The following is a 19996-nucleotide window of genomic DNA, read 5'->3' on the forward strand; positions in this document are numbered from 1 at the left end:
TGGTGAGAAATATAAAAAGGCAGTTTGTTTTCATTTGATATTTTTATTCTTTATTAAGAGATTACATTTTGAAAAATGCTTATGAAGCATTCGTTCAAATTGTGTGACTTGTGTGTTTGTATGTACTACAAGATAGTTGTTTCAAATGATGTTTGATCAAGAGTGGGCTTCTTAATTAGAAAAATGAAATGACTGGCATTGGAGGTTTCGGTGTAACATAGGGTCAATAATTGTTCTGCACATCTCATCATTATATAACTTAAGAAATTCTGATAAGAAAAAACAAACAAGCCAAGTGGCTAAATACTCCTCTTACCCTGTGGGACTCATTTAATCGTTCTCCTCCTGCAGTGTGTCTGCTAACATTGGACAGTCAGCTGGGGCGTTAACTTCCTGTTATTTATAACCTCTGAAGGCAGAAGAAAAAAATCAGCCTGCTTACTCAGAGGAGCAACAAGCAATGGATCCCAAAGGCCAGAAAGTGAAGCTTAATGATGGCCACTTCATTCCTGTCCTGGGATTTGGAACGTTTGCACCTCCAGAGGTAACATTAGTGGCTGTGGGTTGAGATATAAATAGTAAGTGAATGTAACATGAGAGGAAGGCACTTGGGTTGTCAAGCACTGAGCTCCTGTGTGACTCTGGGAGGATCATGAGGTTCCACTAACCAGGCTAGAACCATGTCCTGTGAAATGGGAGAGAGCATCCAGTCTTCACTCTGCATCAGGATCTGAGGGTGTGCTCATCTGCAGATTACTCTGGGTTCCCCTCCAGTTTCTGCCTCTTTCCCAGCTTGGCAGAAGAGATGAGGATTGGCTGTCAAGAACACTGGCAACTGCTTTGCTTTGAGGGGGATTGCAATGATGGGGTTTCTCTGTGTATTTAATTAGATCAAAAATTCTTTGCTCTTTCTGAAAAGACATGACCCAGAGAAATATTTAAGGTAAAAGTTCTCAAAAATGAGGTGACTGAAAACTAATGGGAGACAATTTCTTTTCTACTGTGGGGTGCCTGCTTGGTGCTAGGCAAGACACTCCAGCTGTATTTTGCTTGTACTTCTGTTTCTGTTTGGAAACTTCTTCTAATGGAAAATGCAGGGTCATTTGAGGGCATAAGCTACAGTCTTACAGGCAAGGTTTTGCAATGTTTCCTTGGGTGTTGTAATGTGTTTTTATTAAAGTATAATTTTCAGTGCTTGGTCATAAGAGGAGTGTTGGTGATCATCAACAATGGATCTTTTATGAGAACATAGCTTTGTACACCTTGAATAGATACAGTTTTTGTTGTTTCAGAGTGGTTTCTCAGTTTATTTCACCTCTCTCTTTTTTTTTTTTCATTTATTTTTAGTAGTTGGAGGCTAATTACTTTACAATATTGTAGTGGTATTTGTCATACATTGACATGAATCAGCCATGGATTTACATGTATTCCCCATCCCGATCCCCCTCCCACTTCCCTCTCTACCCGATCCCTCTGGGTCTTCCCAGTGCACCAGGTCCGAGCACTTGTCTCATGCATCCAACCTGGGCTGGTGATCTGTTTCACTATGGATAATATACATGTTTTGATGCTGTTCTCTGGAAACATCCCACTCTCGCCTTCTCCCACGGAGTCCAAAATTCTGTTCTGTACATCTGTGTCTCTTTTTCTGTTTTGCATATAGGGTTATCATTACCATCTTTTAAAATTCCATATATATGTGTTAGTATACTGTAATGGTCTTTATCTTTCTGGTTTACTTCATTCTGTATAATGGGCTCCAGTTTCATCCATCTAATTAGAACTGATTCAAATGAATTATTTTTAATGGCTGAATAATATTTCATGGTGTATATGTACCACAGCTTCCTTATCCATTCATCTGCGGATGGGCATCTAGGTTGCTTCCATGCATGACTACAACCTTATACTGAGTCTTATGATTTCTTCCAACAAATCTCTGAAACTTGAAGTGGCCTTGGGGTCATCTGATGCCAGCAATCAACCACTGATTGCCTGGTATTAAATGTTTCTGCGTGTCTGTTTAGTTACTTACTAGGAATGAAGCAGACAACAGACGATGAGATGGTTGGATGACATCACTGACCCAATGGACATGAGTTTGAGCAAACTCCAGAAGATAGTGAAAGACAGGGAAGTCTGACGTGCTGTAGTCTCTGAGGTCTCAAAGAGTTGGCCACGACTTTGTGACTAAGCAACAACAATGTTCAGGAAACCATCATGGGTACATCACCACACATACAGAACTAACCAAAGGCACACAAAAAAGTGGGTTCTTGGGAAGGTCAACCTGGGCCTTAGCAATCTCTTAATCATGTGGACATTTAACTTGTACTTTTTTTGCTTATGTAGGTTCCTAAGAATGAAGCTCTGGAGGTCACCAAATTTGCTATAGAGGCTGGGTTCCGCCATATTGACAGTGCTCATTTGTACCAAAATGAAGAGCAGGTTGGCCAGGCCATTCGAAGCAAGATTGCCAATGGAACTGTGAAGAGAGAAGACATATTCTACACTTCAAAGGTGCTGTGTGTTTTGTGTGTGCACATGTGTGTAAGTGATTGTGTGCAGGGGACAATTAGGTAATAGGATCAGTAGTTGTTTGGTCAATGGTGCTTATTGCTACAACTTTTTTCACACATATATTTATATATTAAATCTAATATCCTTCTCCACCAAACCATACTCCCCCACCAAAGGAAGAGTGTGATTATATCCTTCTCATCATCGGTGTGTTCAAATTTTAATTTTAAATTAGCCACTTGCTTCTCTGAGCGTATACTAGAGCATTGTGATTTAGTATGGGTGAACGAATCAGACAGAACAGTTATCAGATTATAGCTTTCCTTATCACCTGGTAGACTTTCTAGAATTTCTTCTCATTCTGAATCAGTTCTTAGATCTGTCAGTATGGGAGCATTAGGACAGGCACTTTATGTATCACACAAGATCTAGCCAATGTGTCTTGACTTATCTTCTGTCCATGTTAATATGTTCAAGGTCTTTTCCCTACAGTTATGCAAACAGAAAGATATTAATTAATTCTGAGAGATATGATTATTTGATCCAGTTAGAGCAAGTTTATGAGCAGGTTTCATGTTTTATCAAACCTAATTCAGATTATGAACTTGGTAATTTTTCAATAATTCTTTTTATCTCTTCCTTCATTTCACTCCATTGTGACTGATGTAAGAACCTGTCTGATTCAACTGATGATAATTTAAGCAAATAATAAAGCTTACATGAGTAAGTTAGATAAAAAAGGACCTCAAAAAGAAAATGAGCATCTTCCTTGAGGTCATTTGTTTTAATCAGTAAAAATGTTTGAAGTGTTAGGCATAGCCTATCAGTTGTGTCCATCTCTTTGTGACCCCATGGACATAGCCTGCTAGGTTCCTCTATCCATGGAATTCTCCAGGCAAGAATACTGGAGTGGGTCTCCTTCTCCAGGGAACCTTCTCCAGGTAAGAATACTGGAGTGGGTTGCCATTCCCTTCTCCAGGGGATCTTCCCAACCCAGGGATCAAGCCTGGGTCTCCTGCATTGCAGGCAGATTCTTTACTGTCTCAGCCACCAGGGAAGCCCCCAATTGTCTAAATATTAGATGAAAGAAGAAAAAAGATTACCTGAAGTATTGGAATTCCCTGAGGGTCCAATGGTTAGGACTCAGTGTATTATTGCCATGAGCCTGGGTTCCATCCCTAATTAGGGAACTAAGATCTCTTCAGCCTCACATTTAGGGCCCCTCAAGCCCCCCACAAAATTACCTAAAGAATTAATTTAACACAGTTTCTATTGTTTAACCTCTGCAGCTTTGGTCCACTTCCCTTCGTCCAGAGTTGGTCCGACCAGCCTTGGAAAAGTCACTGAATAATCTTCAACTGGACTATGTCGATCTCTATATTATTCATTTTCCAGTGGCTCTGAAGGTTGGCAATCTATTTTTAAAATCAATCACATATATATTTTTTCTTGCCTCAGAATGCTTATAAACTTGCATGAATGGTTGACAAGATTTTTTAGTAGGTTGTAGGGAAGCCCTCACTACAGCAGAATCCTCCCAAATAATCATTTGTGATCATCTTTTTACTGAGTTTCTTTGAATATGTTACCTGCCTCCCAGAGAAAGGAGTTAAATAATCTGACTCAAAAACTTGTGAAAATAAAAGTAGGCAAGTTCAACACACAGTCAAGATTATGATGCTTGAGTCTCTGCGGATTTCATGAATCCAGAGTTCGGTGCAGTCATGGTGAGCTTGACAGTGCCTTACATTGAACATGATGAGTTTATCTGCTCTTTCAAGTTGAGCAGATTTGGTAGTGCTCTTTCTGGGTAGGTCTAAACCTCCCACCCTATATAGGGACTTGGGAAGCCTTGCCTACACTGATGTCTGTTTTCACAACGTTTGTAGACTACACTCAACCACTAAGAGCTGTATCATGTAGAACTCTTGATTTTAAGTTATAGAAATCTATTCAAGCCATCTGATGCAAAATAGCTTGGAAAACTATGTAGATGGCAGGTCCCAACCATGGAGATCTAAGGATTTGCAGTACTCTTCAGAAATGTCTTTTTAAAACAACAACAATAACAACAACAACAAAAACCTTTATCAAGGCAATCCTCTAGGTTTGCTTTACTTTTACTGAACATTTTCCTTTGGTGGCAAATATGGCTTTGGGACAGCTGAAAGCTCATGGTCATGAACATTTGAAAGCATGTCTGGATCACCCACATTCCATATCAACTTAAGGGGAGCCTTGCTAGTTCACATGCCTGCCCTAGGGAATCAGATGCTCAGAGGGAAAAGGAAGTCTGATTATCTAGCCCAGGTCAAGGTTGCAATTTTTATTCTGGAAATAAGGCCATGTAGCTTACTGCCACTCCCAGCTCAAAAGAGGCATTTCAAAAGAGGCAAGTACAGGAAACAAACAAAATTCACATAAGATATTATGAATCTTATTAAGATATAGAAATATTATATTTATTACAACAGATAGTATGTATAAGAGATTAGAATAAGCCTCCCTCTAAAGACATTGCTTACAACTCCATATGCAATCACTGCAAATATTAGTATCTAGAAACTTGTAAACCTACCTCATGAAGATTTAATCCCTGGTGCCTGGCAGGCTGGCTAAATGTGGAGAAATTACTTTGTGACATCTCTAAAATGACTGCTTCCATTCCAGCCAGGGGAAGCACTTTTTCCAACAGATGAAAATGGAAAACCAATATTTGACTCAGTGGATCTCTGTCACACGTGGGAGGTAAGTCTGGGGAGGAGAGAACCAGGGGAGGAACCAGGAGAGGGGGCAGCTCCTTTCTTTCTTCCACCTGTGAGAATGGGCTGTGGACCATCAGACTCAGCAGTTCATGAATCTAAGGCTTGTGATGCTAGGGTTGTGGGGGAGGAAACCATTGCTGAAATGTTCACAGAGAGGAATAGAGCAGTAGAATTTTGGCCAGTAAGACAAATATCTATTTCCTTCCATGTAATATGTCTTCTCTGAGGTTTTTCTTAAGAAGAGATGGTAATTCTTCTTGTGTCATTACCTTCTTCCCCCTTTTCCTTCCTTATAATCAATGCTAATTCTTGACAGAAGACATTTTTTACAGATTGTTTTTCAGCCTTTATTCTTGTTCTATTGTCCATTCCAAGTGACTGTTCATGACTGTTCACTACCCCTCCCTCCCAGGCCCTGGAGAAGTGTAAGGACGCAGGGTTGACCAAGTCCATTGGGGTGTCCAACTTCAACCACAAGCAGCTGGAGAAGATTCTGAACAAGCCGGGGCTCAAGTACAAGCCCGTCTGCAACCAGGTGAGCAGCTTGGTTCCTCTCCCTCCTGCTCTTCAGAACCTCCTTCTTGCCCTGGAGCCTGATGTCTGTCTGTCCTCCCCTCCTTTGTGGGCAGAAGATTTTAGAGACTAGGACCCACAATGGTTATCTGTGTCTGATAATGTCCGGGTAGAAAATGTGGCAGACCTTCCTGTTAAATTGTGGTGGGGACTGAGGGAAGGTAATGGAGGGGAAGGGGGTTAGACTAGACCTGCAGAACTAAAGGAAGGAGATGTTTTCCTGAGCTGAAAGCATGACCAGAAATTGATGTGAAAGTGCTCAGAGGGAACTGTGTACAGGAAGAAAGACAATGAATATATGAGTTTCCCAAGTGGAGCATCAATAAAGACTCTGTCTGCACTGAAGGAGAAGCAGTCTCCATCCCTGGGTCAGGAAGATCCCCTGGATGAGGAAAAGGCAACTCACTCCAGTATTCTTGCCTGGGAAATCCCATGGACAGAGGAGTCTGGCGGGCTACAGTTCATGGGGGTTGCAAGAGTTGGACAGGACCTCACAACTAAACCACCACCACCAAAGAAAAATCATATAAGATGGGTTTCGGAGTTTATATGGGGTTTGAATGACTGAATCCTTAGTCTTGGTGTCTTGGCATTTATGAGTATAGTACAGAAACAGGCAGCACAGTACAGAAAAATGTGCTGGAGATGATGAAAATCATCCAGGTTTGAGGGTGAAGGTAAAGGATCATGGTGATGTTAACACTAGATGAAATATTTACTCTGAAACATTTACTCAAATGTAGAGCCCACCTTGTGATTTTCTCCATCTTGGATTGGTTCTCCCACCCGTGTCTATCATAAAATTAAGTATATCAACACAATTTTCTCTATTTTTCTCTTGATGTTGATATTGCCAGTTTACATTTAAGTTGTAGTTTTTCCCCTAGCATCTTTTAAACTTTTGATCTTCCTCTGTCCTGTTAATATTACCTTTTCATATAATCTGACACTCTTCTTTGTTGGCATTCTGCAGGTGGAATGTCACCCTTATCTCAATCAGAGCAAACTGTTGGATTTCTGCAAGTCACATGATATTGTTCTTGTTGCCTATGGTGCTCTGGGATCCCAACGAATAAAAGAATGGTATTGAATCCTATTGAAGACAAGTAGGAGTTTCCCTAAAATTCAGTTTTTTATGAAATAGTTTAAATCGTACAGTACTCAGGTAACTCTCATAGGCAGAGGGGAGAAAGGGTAAGGAGGGAAAGAATTCTTCTCTTCTATTTTTCCCAGCTCCCAGACAATTTTTCTACATTGTATTAGTCTTGTAGGTTCATTAGGAACAAGTGTCCGTATTAAAATCTCTATATAATCCCTCCTTGAGACCAAAGACACAAGTGTATGTCATGATTTACTTATCTATTAACTAATGAACATTTCTAAAAATATGCATTTCTAGCCTCACTTGCCTTTTGTTTAAAATTGGGATAGTAATATGCAACTCCCAAATCTATCATGATAGAAAAAATTCCAATGTGAAGCATTTTTTTTTAAACATCCATAGAAGACTAATGGTGAAATGAATTGCTCTCATTTTGAGACTATTCAATTTTGATCAATACCCTAGAAAAGTGAAAAGCAAAAAAAAAAAAAAAAAAAAAAATCCTAGTCTTTTCCTTCTCTTTTTCTATTCATGGTGGTTAAAGAGGAAAAAAAGTAAAAAAGAAATAAAATCCACCTGTTTTGGCACCACTGGCCTTAACTCAAAAATGCATCCAAATCACCTGCACAGCTCTGTAAACACAGAATGGGAGGTGACACAGTTGCGGTTCTGATGCAATTGGTCTTCAGCTCAGCCATGGAATTTGTATTTCTAACAAGATCCCAAGCGATGCTCATGATGTTGGTCCATGGACCACACTTTGAGAAGCACTGTCTAGAGTGGACCTACTTGGTCTGTTTGGGAAGTCGCCTCACAAATAAGTCTCAGCTCCTCAGCATTTCTGAATTTCCTTCCAGGGTGAACCCAAACCTCCCATATCTCTTGGAGGACCCGGTTCTCTCTGCCATTGCCAAAAAACACAACCAAACCCCAGCTCTGGTTGCCCTTCGCTACCAGATACAACGTGGGGTTGTGGTTCTGGCCAAGAGTTACAACAAGAAGCGGATCAAAGAGAACATACAGGTGATGAGTGGGGCTGTGGGCAGAGAGCTCCTAAGGAATATCTTTCACAAGGGTCATTCTTTGTCCAACTGAGGACAGATATATGGCTTCCCTGTCCCCTCTTCTTGTCCCCATCCAGTTGGAAAGTCCTCCAGCCCCTAGGGGAAGACTGGCTCCTTGCGGGGAGAGGTTAATGTGATTCTTCCTTCCTTCCAGGTGTTTGATTTTGAACTGACTCCAGAGGACATGAAAGCAATCGATGGCCTCAACAGCAATTTAAGATATAATGAGATACAACTGTAAGTGATTTGCAGATGTTTCACACAGTTTTCTGTAGCAGGCAGTCCAACAGGGAACTAAGTTTTTTCAAAATTTAGTTTCAGGGAGACAGTCCTAATTTCCAGCATAGGAGTAAACCAGGGGCTTCCTGCAGACCTCAGACCAGAGGTTTCCTGCGAGGCTCCATCTCTGGCCAACAGAAATGTGATTGGGGCCCAGGCCAGCCCCGAGATGACATGGTGGTGAATTCACTACTTTGTGCCGCTCATCCCTGTGTCTGGTGTACCTCCTCTCATGGCCCAGGCCCCTGTGGACACAGACAGCACAGTGCTTTCAGCTCACTATTCTTTTAAAGACTTATGAAAATATTTCATCTTCAATTCTTTTTTACATCAGGGGGAAATGATTATATTAATGATTGCCATGTAATAACGAATCCATCCTTTAGCATGTTCATGTTTATCCTAATACAATTGTAAAATGCCATGCTTACGTTCTTATGAAGGAGGGGCCCACAAAGGCCAGTGTGCATGGGTACTGAGAGGTCACAGTGGGCCTGCTTCAATACCCTTCTCCACCAAGAGTCTAGTCACTTTTCTCACTAATGGGCATTTCTTTACCAAGCCATCATTCATTTCTTTCAAATTTATATCTTCATTGGCCTTTTCCCCCTGTTCCAATTTCCATTTCTTCATCATTATAATGTCATCAAATGAATTACAAGTAAATCATGAGCTTAACTGACCCTCCAGTGAGTGATGGCCATGTCCTTGGCAGGGCACACTCAGATAACATCGTCTGGTCTCTGGTTTTTTGAGTCTAGATTCACCCCAGTGTAGCCTTTGTCCAGCAGGGCTCCATCCCATGGGGAGCCCCTACCTCCTTGACTTTGACTTAGTACCATGGAATTTCAACTGCCTAATTACTACAGGTGGTTGTCAGGACTGAAGAGACAGAAGGCTAATCAAACACAAGGAAGTTGAAAGGGAGTTTAAAGAGAAGGAAATACGATTCAGTGATAAAACAAGCATTTAGTTTTGAATGAAAGATCTCAAAACTCTCTCTTGTTTGTAAAGCTGTATCTTGATAAATGAAAAAAATTGATCCTTTTCTGTTCTCAGCCTTTGAAGTATATTTCTTTGTGCTCCTTCATTAAGCTGTGAATGCCTAGACTTACTCGTATTTGTGGGTTTAGGTCAACAGCACAGTTCTTTTGACATGTAATTGCTTAGAATACACTCTTAAATAAATTGAATTGAAAAGGACAAATTTAGAAAGAAAAATGAGAACATAAGAAGCAGAAGACAATGGTAATGCTAATTATGAACAATAAACATTCTCATAAATTATACAATGATTTAGTATATAGTTATGATCACTCAGATGAATGTGGCATCTCTTCATTATATTAGAAGTTTCTCACTGGGGGCACCCTGTGTCCTGACTTCAGTAGTTATTTTCTGAATGTTGTGTGAAAAACATCAACTAATTCCTTAAGAGCTTTCCTTTTCATCATCTAGGGTCCTAAGTTCTACCTGTGGCTGAAATGACCTCCACATTTTACCTTCGTTCATTTTTAAAAAGCTTCCCTTACTGTTAAATTTTTTTTCATTATTTTTATTAGTTGGAGGCTAATTACTTTACAATATTGTAGTGGTATTTGTAATACATTGACATGAATCAGCCATGGATTTACATGTATTCCCCACCCCGATCCCCCCTCCCACCTCCCTCTCTACCCGATCCCTCTGGGTCTTCCCAGTGCACCAGGCCCGAGCATTTGTCTCATGCCTCCAACCTGGGCCGGTGATCTGTTTCACCCTAGATATATACATGTTTCGATGCTGTTCTCTGGAAACATCCCACCCTCGCCTTCTCCCACAGAGTCCAAAAGTCTGTTCTATACATCTGTGTCTCTTTTTCTGTTTTGCATATAGGGTTATCATTACCATCTTTTAAAATTCCATATATATGTGTTAGTATACTGTAATGGTCTTTATCTTTCTGGTTTACTTCATTCTGTATAATGGGCTCCAGTTTCATCCATCTAATTAGAACTGATTCAAATGAATTATTTTTAATGGCTGAATAATATTCCATGGTGTATATGTACCACAGCTTCCTTATCCATTCATCTGCTGATGGGCATCTAGGTTGCTTCCATGTCCTGGCTATTATAAACACTGCTGTGATGAACATTGGGGTGCACGTGTCTCTTTCAGATCTGGTTTCCTCGGTGTGTATGCCCAGAAGTGGGATTGCTGGGTCATATGGCTGTTCTATTTCCAGTTTTTAAAGAAATCTCCACACTGTTCTCCATAGCGGCTGTACTAGTTTGCATTCCCACCAACAGTGTAAGAGGGTTCCCTTTTCTCCACACCCTCTCCAGCATTTATTGCTTGTAGACTTTTGGATAGCAGCCTTCCTGACTGGTGTGTAATGGTACCTCATTGTGGTTTTGATTTGCATTTCTCTGATAATGAGTGATGTTGAGCATCTTTTCATGTGTTTGTTAGCCATCTGTATGTCTTCTTTGGAGAAATGCCTGTTTAGTTCTTTGGCCTATTTTTTGATTGGGTCATTTATTTTTCTGGAATTGAGCTGCAGGAGTTGCTTGCATATTTTTGAGATTAATCCTTTGTCTGTTGCTTCGTTCGCTATTATTTTCTCCCAATCTGAGGGCTGTGTTTTCACCTTGCTTATAGTTTCCTTTGTTGTGCAAAAGCTTTTAAGTTTCATTAGGTCCCATTTGTTTAGTTTTGCTTTTATTTCCAATATTCTAGGAGGTGGGTCAAAGAGGATCCTGCTGTGATTTATGTCGGAGAGTGTTTTGCCTATGTTCTCCTCTAGGAGTTTTATAGTTTCTGGTCTTACATTTAGATCTTTAATCCATTTTGAGTTTATTTTTGTGTATGGTGTAGAAAGTGTTCTAGTTTCATTCTTTTACAAGTGGTTGACCAGTTTTCCCAGCACCACTTGTTAAAGAGGTTGTCTTTTTTCCATTGTATATCCTTGCCTCCTTTGTCGAAGATAAGGTGTCCATAGGTTCGTGGATTTATCTCTGGGCTTTCTATTCTGTTCCATTGATCTATATTTCTGTCTTTGTGCCAGTACCATACTGTCTTGATGACTGTGGCTTTGTAGTAGAGTCTGAAGTCAGGCAGGTTGATTCCTCCAGTTCCATTCTTCTTTCTCAAGATTACTTTGGCTATTCGAGGTTTTTTGCATTTCCATACAAATTGTGAAATTATTTGTTCTGGTTCTGTGAAAAATACCTTTGGTAACTTGATAGGGATTACATTGAATCTATAGATTGCTTTGGGTAGTATAGCCATTTTGACAATATTGATTCTTCCAATCCATGAACACGGTATGTTTCTCCATCTGTTTGTGTCCTCTTTGATTTCTTTCATCAGTGTTTTACAGTTTTCTGTGTATAGGTCTTTTGTTTCTTTAGGTAGATATACTCCTAAGTATTTTATTCTTTTTGTTGCAATGGTGAATGGTATTGTTTCCTTAATTTCTCTTTCTGTTTTCTCATTGTTAGTGTATAGGAATGCAAGGGACTTCTCTGAGTTAATTTTATATCCTGCAACTTTACTATATTCAATGATTAGCTCTAGTAATTTTCTGGAAGAGTCTTTAGGGTTTTCTATATAGACGATCATGTCATCTGCAAACAGTGAGAGTTTCACTTCTTCTTTTCCTATCTGGATTCCTTTTACTTCTTTTTCTGCCCTGATTGCTGTGGCCAACACTTCCAAAACTATGTTGAATAGTAGTGGTGAGAGTGGGTACCCTTGTCTTGTTCCTGATTTTAGGGGAAATGCTTTCAATTTTTCACCTTTGAGGGTAATGCTTGCTGTGGGTTTGTCGTATATAGCTTTTATTATGTTGAGGTATGTTCCTTCTATTCCTGCTTTCTGGAGAGTTTTAATCATAAGTGGATGTTGAATTTTGTCAGAGGCCTTCTCTGCATCTATTGAGATAATCATATGTTTTTTATCTTTCAATTTGTTAATGCGGTGTATTACATTGATTGATTTGCGGATATTAAAGAATCCTTGCATTCCTGGGATAAAGCCCACTTGGTCATGGTGTATGATTTTTTTTAATGTGTTATTGGATTCTCTTTGCTAGAATTTTGTTAAGGATTTTTGCATCTATGTTCATTAGTGATATTGGCCTGTAGTTTTCTTTTTTTGTGGCATCTTCATCTGGTTTTGGAATTAGGGTGATGGTGGCCTCATAGAATGAGTTTGGAAGTTTACCTTCTGCAATTTTCTGGAAGAGTTTGCATAAGATAGGTGTTAAATTTTTTAAAAAAATATTTATTTTTGGCTGTGCTGGATCTTTGTTGCTGCATGGGCTTTTTTCTTTAGCTGTGGCGAGTAGAGGCTACTCTGTAGTTGCGCACAGTGGGCTTCTCATTGCAGTGGCTTCTCTTGTTGTGGAGCACAAGCTCTAGGATGCACGGGCTTCAGGAATTGTAGTCCCTGGGCTCTAGAACACAGGCTCAGTAGTTTTGATGCATGGGCTAAGTTGTTGCATGGCATATGGGATCTTCCTAGACCAGGGATCGAACCCGTGTCTCCTGGATTGGCAGGCAGATTCTTATCCATTGAGCCACCAGGGAAGTCCCTAGCCATAGTTCTTGGGCCCTTTTATAAATTGTAACCTGGGTCAAATTACCTGTCACTGTGGAGTGAATGTTACACGTGGATGTTGGGACTCGACGTGCAGGGGCAGTGTGCACATGAAGGCGACACCTGCATGTGTGCTTGTTGGGGGTGAAGGAGGGACTTGTTTGTAGATTCAGAGTGTTAGCCCATCCTGACTGCAACACAGAGTCAAGCTCTCTATGACAACATGACAGATCTAATAAATAACACTCCTCTTTCTCTTTCAGGTGTGTTGGTCACCCTGAGTATCCATTTTTTGAAGAATATTGACTGTGAGCTGTACACCGTGCATTCTACCAGAATGTCTTGCCTCTAGGGCTGTGAAGAGGATTTCTGTACGTGGTAGAGGTGCTTAAAAGAAGTGTCTTTCATTTCAAAAACTTGCCTTTCTTTTATTAAAAAACATTTTATGAAATAGTGAAAGCTTGAAAGTATTGATTCTTGTCTTTCCCAATAATTAAAGTAATACATGTAAGCTACAGAAAATTTAGAAAATAAAAGGGAAAGTTTAGAAAATGAAGCTAACCTGTGATTAATCCATTTAGTAATACTTAACTTTGGTGCATTTTCCTTTGTCAGTGAAATATTAGTCAGTTGACCTAAGAAAGAAATGGAAAATTTTATTTGGTTTATATATGAGGATTAATAGCTTCAAGGAAGAGCATCTCAGAAAGTTTTGAGAACTGTTCTGTCCATTAGAGATCTAGGTACAGTGGAAGTTTTTAGAAAGAAGGCTGTACATCAAATGACATATTACTGACAGTGTACATAATCCAGATCTAAGCATCATCGTGCTTCGGGTCCTGTAACCCCTAATAAAGTCAAGATAGAATGCTCTCTTTTAAGGAACTGTGTTACTGATGCTGGGAGAATGTTGCTTTTCATGGTTGAGCAGGTCTTCCCTCTGATGGGGGAGGTCTGATCCACGGGTCATGCAGACACACAACTCACAGTGAGGAGAGAGAAGTTCGATGGGCAGAGAAGAATTTTTTGTTGCTGAAGTTTATCTTGTCTTTTCATAAAATATGTAATTTATTTCACACCTTCGTAATTTTCCTTTCCAAATGTGTGTGCGTTCGTGCTAAGTCACTTCAGTCGTGTCTGGCTCTTGGCGACCCTATGCACTGTAGCCTGTGAGGCTCTTCTGTCCATGGCATTGTCCAGGCAAGAATACTGCAGTGGGTCCGGATCAAGAGATTGAATCTGCGTCTCTTGCGTCTCCTGCATTGACAGGCAGGTTCTTTACCACTGGCGCCACCTTGTGTATTTATTTATAAATTGAAATAATCTTCAACACACAGGTTGCATACTTATTTTTTACTTAGCTTAAGTATCTTGGTAAGCTATGACATAGTATTTTAAAATTCTAGTATTATATTTTGCCTATTGTAAAGCAGTGAATCATACCAAATTATCCAATTTTAAGTCATCTGCCCATGCTCAGCGTTTTTTTAATTAATTAATTTTTTATTGAAGGATAATTGCTTTACAGAATTTTGCAGTTTTCTGTCAAACCTTAACATGAATCAGCCATAGGTATACATATATCCCCTCCCTTTTTGAAACTACCTCCCATCTTCTTTCCCATCCCACCCCTCTAGGTTGATGCAGAGCCCCTGTTTGAGTTTTCTGAGCCATACAGCAAATTCTCATTAGCTATCTATTTTACATACGGTAATGTAAGTTTCCATGTTACTCTTTCTATACATCTCACCCTCTCCTCCCCTCTCTCCATGTCCATAAGTCTATTCTCTATGTCTATTTCTCCATTATTGCCCTGTAAATAACTTCTTCAGTACCATTTTTTGAGATTTTGTATATACATGTTAGATTATGGTATTTATCTTTCTTTTTATGACTCACTTCACTCCGTATAATAGGTTCTAGGTTCATCCACCTCATTAGAACTGACTCAAACATGTTCCTTTTTTATGGCTGAGTAATATTCCATTGTGTGTATATACCACAACTTCCTTATCCATTCATCTGTCGATGGACAGCTAGATTGCTTCCATGTTCTGGCTATTGTAAATAGTGCTGCAGGGAACAATGGGATACATATGTCTCTTTCAATTTTGGTTTCCTCAGGGTATATTCCTAGGAGTGGGATTGCTGGGTCATATGGTGCTTTTCTTCCTAGTTTTTTAAGGAATCTCCACACCATCTTCCAAAGTGGCTGTATCAATTTACATTCCCACCAACAGTGCAAAAGTGTTCCCTTTTCTCCACACCCTTTACAGCATTTATTGTTTGTAGACTTTTTGAGAGGGCCATTCTGACTGGTGTGAGGTAATATCTCATTGTAATTTTGATTTGCATTTCTCTAATAATGAGCTATGTTAAGCATCTTTTCATGTTTGTTAGCCATCTATATGTCTTGGAGAAATGAATGTTTAGGTCTTTTTCCCACTTTTTCATTGGGTTGTTTGTGTTTCTGGTATTGACTTGTATGAGCTACTTGTATATTTTGGAAATTAATCCTTTATCAATTGTTTCATTTGTTATTTTCTCCCATTCTGAAGGTTGTGTTTTCACCTTGCTTATAGTTTCCTTTGCTGTGCAAAAGCTTTTAAGTTTAATCAGGTCCCACTTGTTTACTTTTTTTTTTTTTAATTCCCATTACTCTAGGAGGTGGGTCATAGAGGATCTTGCTTTGATTTATGTCATCGAGTATTCTGCCTATGTTTTCCTCTAAGAGTTTTATAGTTTCTGGCCTTAATTTAGGTCTTTAATCCATTTTGAGTTTATCTTTGTGTATGGTGTTAGGAAGTGTTCTAATTTCATTCTTTTACATGTAGCTATACAGTTTTCCCAGCAACATTTATTGAGGAGGCTGTCTTTGCCCCATTGTATATTCTTGCCTCCTTTGTCAAAAATAAGTTACCCATAGGTGCATGGGTTTACTTCTGGACTTTCTATCTTGTTTCATTGGTCTATATTTCTGTTTTTGTGCCAGTACCATACTGTCTTAATGACTGTAGCTTTTTAGTATAAGCTGAAGTCAGGAAGCTTGATTCCTCCAGCTCCATTCTTCTTTCTCACTGCTTTGGCTTTTCGGGGTCTTTTGTGTTTCCATACGAATTGTGAAATTTTTTGTCCTAGTTCTATGAAAAATACCATTGGTAATTTGATAAGGATTGCACTAAATCTGTAGATTGCATTTGGCAGTATAATCATTTTCACAATATTAATTCTTCCTACTCAGGAACATGGAATATCTCTCCATCTGTTTATGTCATCTTGGATTTCTTTCATTAGTGTCTTATAATTTTCTTTGTACAGTTCTTTCATCTCCTTAGGTAAGTTTATTCCTAGATATTTAATTCTTTTTGTTGCAATGGTGAATAGGATTGATTCCTTAATTGCTCATTCAGAGTTTTCATTGTTAGTATGTAGAAATGCAAGGGATTTCTGTGTATTGATTTTGTGTCCTGCAACCTTGCTAAATTCACTGATTCAGTTCAGTTCAGTTCAGTCACTCAGTCGTGTCCAACTCTTTGCAACCTCATGAACCGCAGCATGTCAGGCCTCCCTGTCCATCACCAACTCCCGGAGTTTACCCAAACTCATATCCATTGAGCTAGTGATGCCATCCAACCATCTCATCCTCTGTCGCTCCCTTCTCCTCCTGCCCTCAATCTTTCCCAGCATCAGAGTCTTTTCAAATGCGTCGGCTCTTCGCATCAGGTGGCCAAAGTATTGGAGTTTCAGCTTCAGCATCAGTCCTTCCAATGAACACCCAGGACTGATCTTCTTTAGAATGGACTGGTTGGATCTCCTTGCAGTCCAAGGGACCCACAAGAGTCTTCTCCAACACCACAGTTCAAAAGCATCAATTCTTCTGCTCTCAGCTTTCTTTATAGTCCAACTCTCACATCCATACATGACTGCTGGAAAACCCATAGCATTAGCTCTAGTAATTTTCTGATACTATCTTTAGGGTTTTCTATGTACAGTATCATGTCATCTGCAAACAGTGAGTGCTGTACTTCTTTTCTGATCTGGATTCCTTTTATTTCTTTCTGTTCTCTGATTGCTGTAGATAGGACTTCCAGAACTATGTTGAATAATAGTAGAGGAAGTGGACACCCTTGTCTTGGGGATCTAGGATCAGGGGATCTTAGGGGGAATGCTTTCAGTTTTTCACCACTGAGAATAATGTTTGCTGTAGGCTTATCATGTATGGCCTTTACTATGTTAAGGTAGGTTCCTTCTGTGCCCATTTTTTGAAGGGTTTTAATCATAAACAGGTGCTGAATTTTGTCAAAGGTTTTCTCTGCATCTATTGAGATTATCATATTGTTTTTATCTTTCAATTTGTTAATATGGTGTATCACATTGATTGATTTCCATATATTGAAGAATCCTTCCATCCCTGGAATAAACCCAACTTGATCATGGTGTATGAGCTGTTTGATGTGTTGCTGAATTCTGTTTGCTAAAATTTTGTTGAGGGTTTTTGCATTTATGTTCATCAGTGATATTGACTTATAGTTTTCTTTTTTTGTGTTGTCTTTGTCTGGTTTTGGTATCAGGGTGATGGTGGCCTTGTAGAATGAGTTTGGAAGTGTTCTTTCCTCTGCAATTTTTTGAAAGAGTTTTAGAAGGACAGGCGTTAGCTCTTCTCTAAATGTTTGACAGAATTCTCCTGTGAAGCCATCAGGTCCTGGGCTTTTGTTTTTTGGGAGATTTTTGATCACAGCTTCAATTTCAGTGCTTGTAATTGGGTTGTTTATAATTTCTATTTCCTTCTGATTCAGTCTTGGAAGATTGAATTTTTCTAAGAATCTGTCCATTTCTTCCAGGTTATATATTTTATTGCCATATAGTTGTTCATAATAGTCTCTTATAATCCTTTGTATTTTTGCATTGTCTGTTCTAACCTCTCCTAAATTTGTTGATTTGGGTCTTCTCTCTTTTTCCCTTGATGAGTCTGGCTAAGGGTTTGTCAATTTTTTTTTTTTTTTATCTTCTCAAAGAACCAGCTTTTAGTTTTATTAATCTTTACTATTGTTTCTTTCATTTCTTTTTCATTTATTTCTGATCGGATCTTTATGATTTCTTTCCTTCTACTAATTTTGGGCTTTTTTTCTTCTTTTTCCAATTGCTTTAGGTGTAAAGTTAAGTTTGTCTATTCGATGTTTTTCTTGTTTCTTGAGGTAGGATTGTATTGCTATAAACTTCCCTCTTAGAACTGCTTTTGTTGCATCCCATAGGTTTTGAGTTGTCATGTTTTCATTGTCATTTGTTTCTAGAAATCTTTTGATTTCTTCAGTAACCTGTTGGTTATTTAGAGACGTGTTGTTTAATCTCCATGTGTTTGTGTTTCTTGCAGCTTTTTTTTTTTTTGTAATTGATATCTAGTCTCATAGCATTGTGGTTGGAAGAGATGCTTGATACAATTTCAATTTTTTAAAATTTACTGAGGCATGATTTGTGACCCAAGATGTGGTCTATCCTGGAGAATGTTCCATGTGCACTTGAGAAGAAGGTGTATTCTTCTGCATTTGGATGGAATGTCCTGAAGATAACAATGAGATCCATCTCATCTAATCATTTAAGACTTGTGTTTCCTTATTAATTTTCTGTATTGATGATCTGTCCATTGGTGTGGGTGGGGTGTTAAAGTCTCCTACTATTATTGTGTTACTGTCAATTTCTCCTTTTATGTCTGTTAGTGTTTGTCTTATGTATTGAAGTGCTCCATGTTGGGTGCATATATATTTACAATTGTTATGTCTTCCTCTTGGATTGATCCCTTGATCATTATGTAGAGTCCTTCCTTATCTCTTGTAATCTTCTTTATTTTAAGATCTATTTTGTCTGATATGAGGATTGCTATTCCAGCTTTCTTTTGCTTCCCATTTGCATGGAATATATATTTCCAATCCTCTCACTTTCAGTCTATATGTGTCTTGAGGTCTGAACTGGGTTTCTTGTAGACAGCATATATATGGGTCTTATTTTTGTATCCCTTCAGCCAAGCTGTATCTTTTGGTTGGAGCATTTAATCCATTTACATTTAAAGTAATTATTGATATATATGTTCCTGTGGCGAAGAAGGCAATGGCACCCCACTCCAGTACTCTTGCCTGGAGATGGAGTACTTTTGCGCATGGATGGAGGAGCCTGGTGGGCTGCAGTCCATGGGGTCGCTAAGAGTTGGACATGACTGAGTGACTTCACTTTCACTTTTCACTTTCACACATTGGAGAAGGAAATGGCAATCCACTTCAGTGTTCTTGCCTGGAGAATCCCAGGAACGGGGGAGCCTGGTGGGCTGCCGTCTATGGGGTCGCACAGAGTCGGACATGACTGAAGCGATGCAGCAGCAGCAGCAGCATGTTCCTATTGGCATTTTCTAATTGTTTGAGGTTGATTTTGTAGATCTTTTTTCTTCTATTATATTCCTTAGTTCTTCTAGGTCTTTGTTAATTGATTCTTGCATTTTCTCCATTTTGTTTTCAAGATTTCTGATCATCTTTACTATCATTATTCTGAATTCTTTTTCAGGTAATTTTCCTATTTCCTCTTGATTTTTTTGGACTTCTGTGTTTCTAGTTTGTTCCCTCATTTGTGCAGCAGTTCTCTGCCTTTTCTTTCCTTTCTTTCTTTCTTTCTTTTTTTTTTTTAAGGTGTTGTGTTTGAGGTATCCTTTTCCCAGGCTTCAAGGAAAGTTGAATTCTTTCCTTGAAGAAGGTTGAATTTTTGTTTCCTTTTGGTTTCTGCCCTCCTAAGGTTGGTCCAGTGGTTTTTGTGAGCTTCTTATAGGGTGAGATTTGTGCTGAATTCTTGTTTGTTTGTTTGGTTTTCCTCTGATGGGCAAGGCTGAGCGAAGTGGTACTCCTGTCTACTGATGACTGTGTTTGTTTTTGCTTTGTTTGTTGCTTAGATGAGTCGTCCTGCCCAGGGTGCTACTGGTGGTTGGGTGATGCTGGGTCTTGTATTCAAGTGGTTTCCTTTTTGTGAGTTCTCACTATTTGATACTCCCTAGGGTTAGTTTTCTGGTAGTCTAGGGTCTTGGAGTCAGCGCTCCCACTCTAAAGGCTCAGGGTTTGATCTCTGGTCAGGAA

General features: G+C 39.2%; 1 protein-coding gene across 4 annotated transcripts in view; it reads left to right on the forward strand.

Moving 5' to 3' along the window:
• The first annotated feature begins 342 nt into the window (after positions 1–342).
• LOC122447959 (dihydrodiol dehydrogenase 3) overlaps positions 343–19996 on the forward strand; it is a 26205-nt gene continuing 6551 nt past the window's right edge. The window contains exons 1-9 of one of the 4 annotated variants that reach the window (XR_006271463.1): positions 344–544; positions 2353–2520; positions 3810–3926; positions 5191–5268; positions 5698–5820; positions 6832–6941; positions 7818–7983; positions 8179–8261; positions 13151–13271. Coding sequence is in view for 2 of the 4 variants with exons in the window: in XM_043478755.1 (XP_043334690.1) it covers positions 461–544; positions 2353–2520; positions 3810–3926; positions 5191–5268; positions 5698–5820; positions 6832–6941; positions 7818–7983; positions 8179–8261; positions 13151–13193 (972 nt within the window). In the remaining 2 variants the exon portion in view is untranslated. Of the gene's footprint in view, positions 545–2352; positions 2521–3809; positions 3927–5190; positions 5269–5697; positions 5821–6831; positions 6942–7817; positions 7984–8178; positions 8262–13150; positions 13347–19996 lie in introns of those variants that run through there. The other 3 variants (XR_006271464.1, XM_043478755.1, XM_043478757.1) reach the window with 3 other exon arrangements.

This window comes from Cervus canadensis, chromosome 10 (genome assembly GCF_019320065.1).
Source record: "Cervus canadensis isolate Bull #8, Minnesota chromosome 10, ASM1932006v1, whole genome shotgun sequence".
NCBI classification, from domain to species: Eukaryota; Metazoa; Chordata; class Mammalia; order Artiodactyla; family Cervidae; genus Cervus; species Cervus canadensis.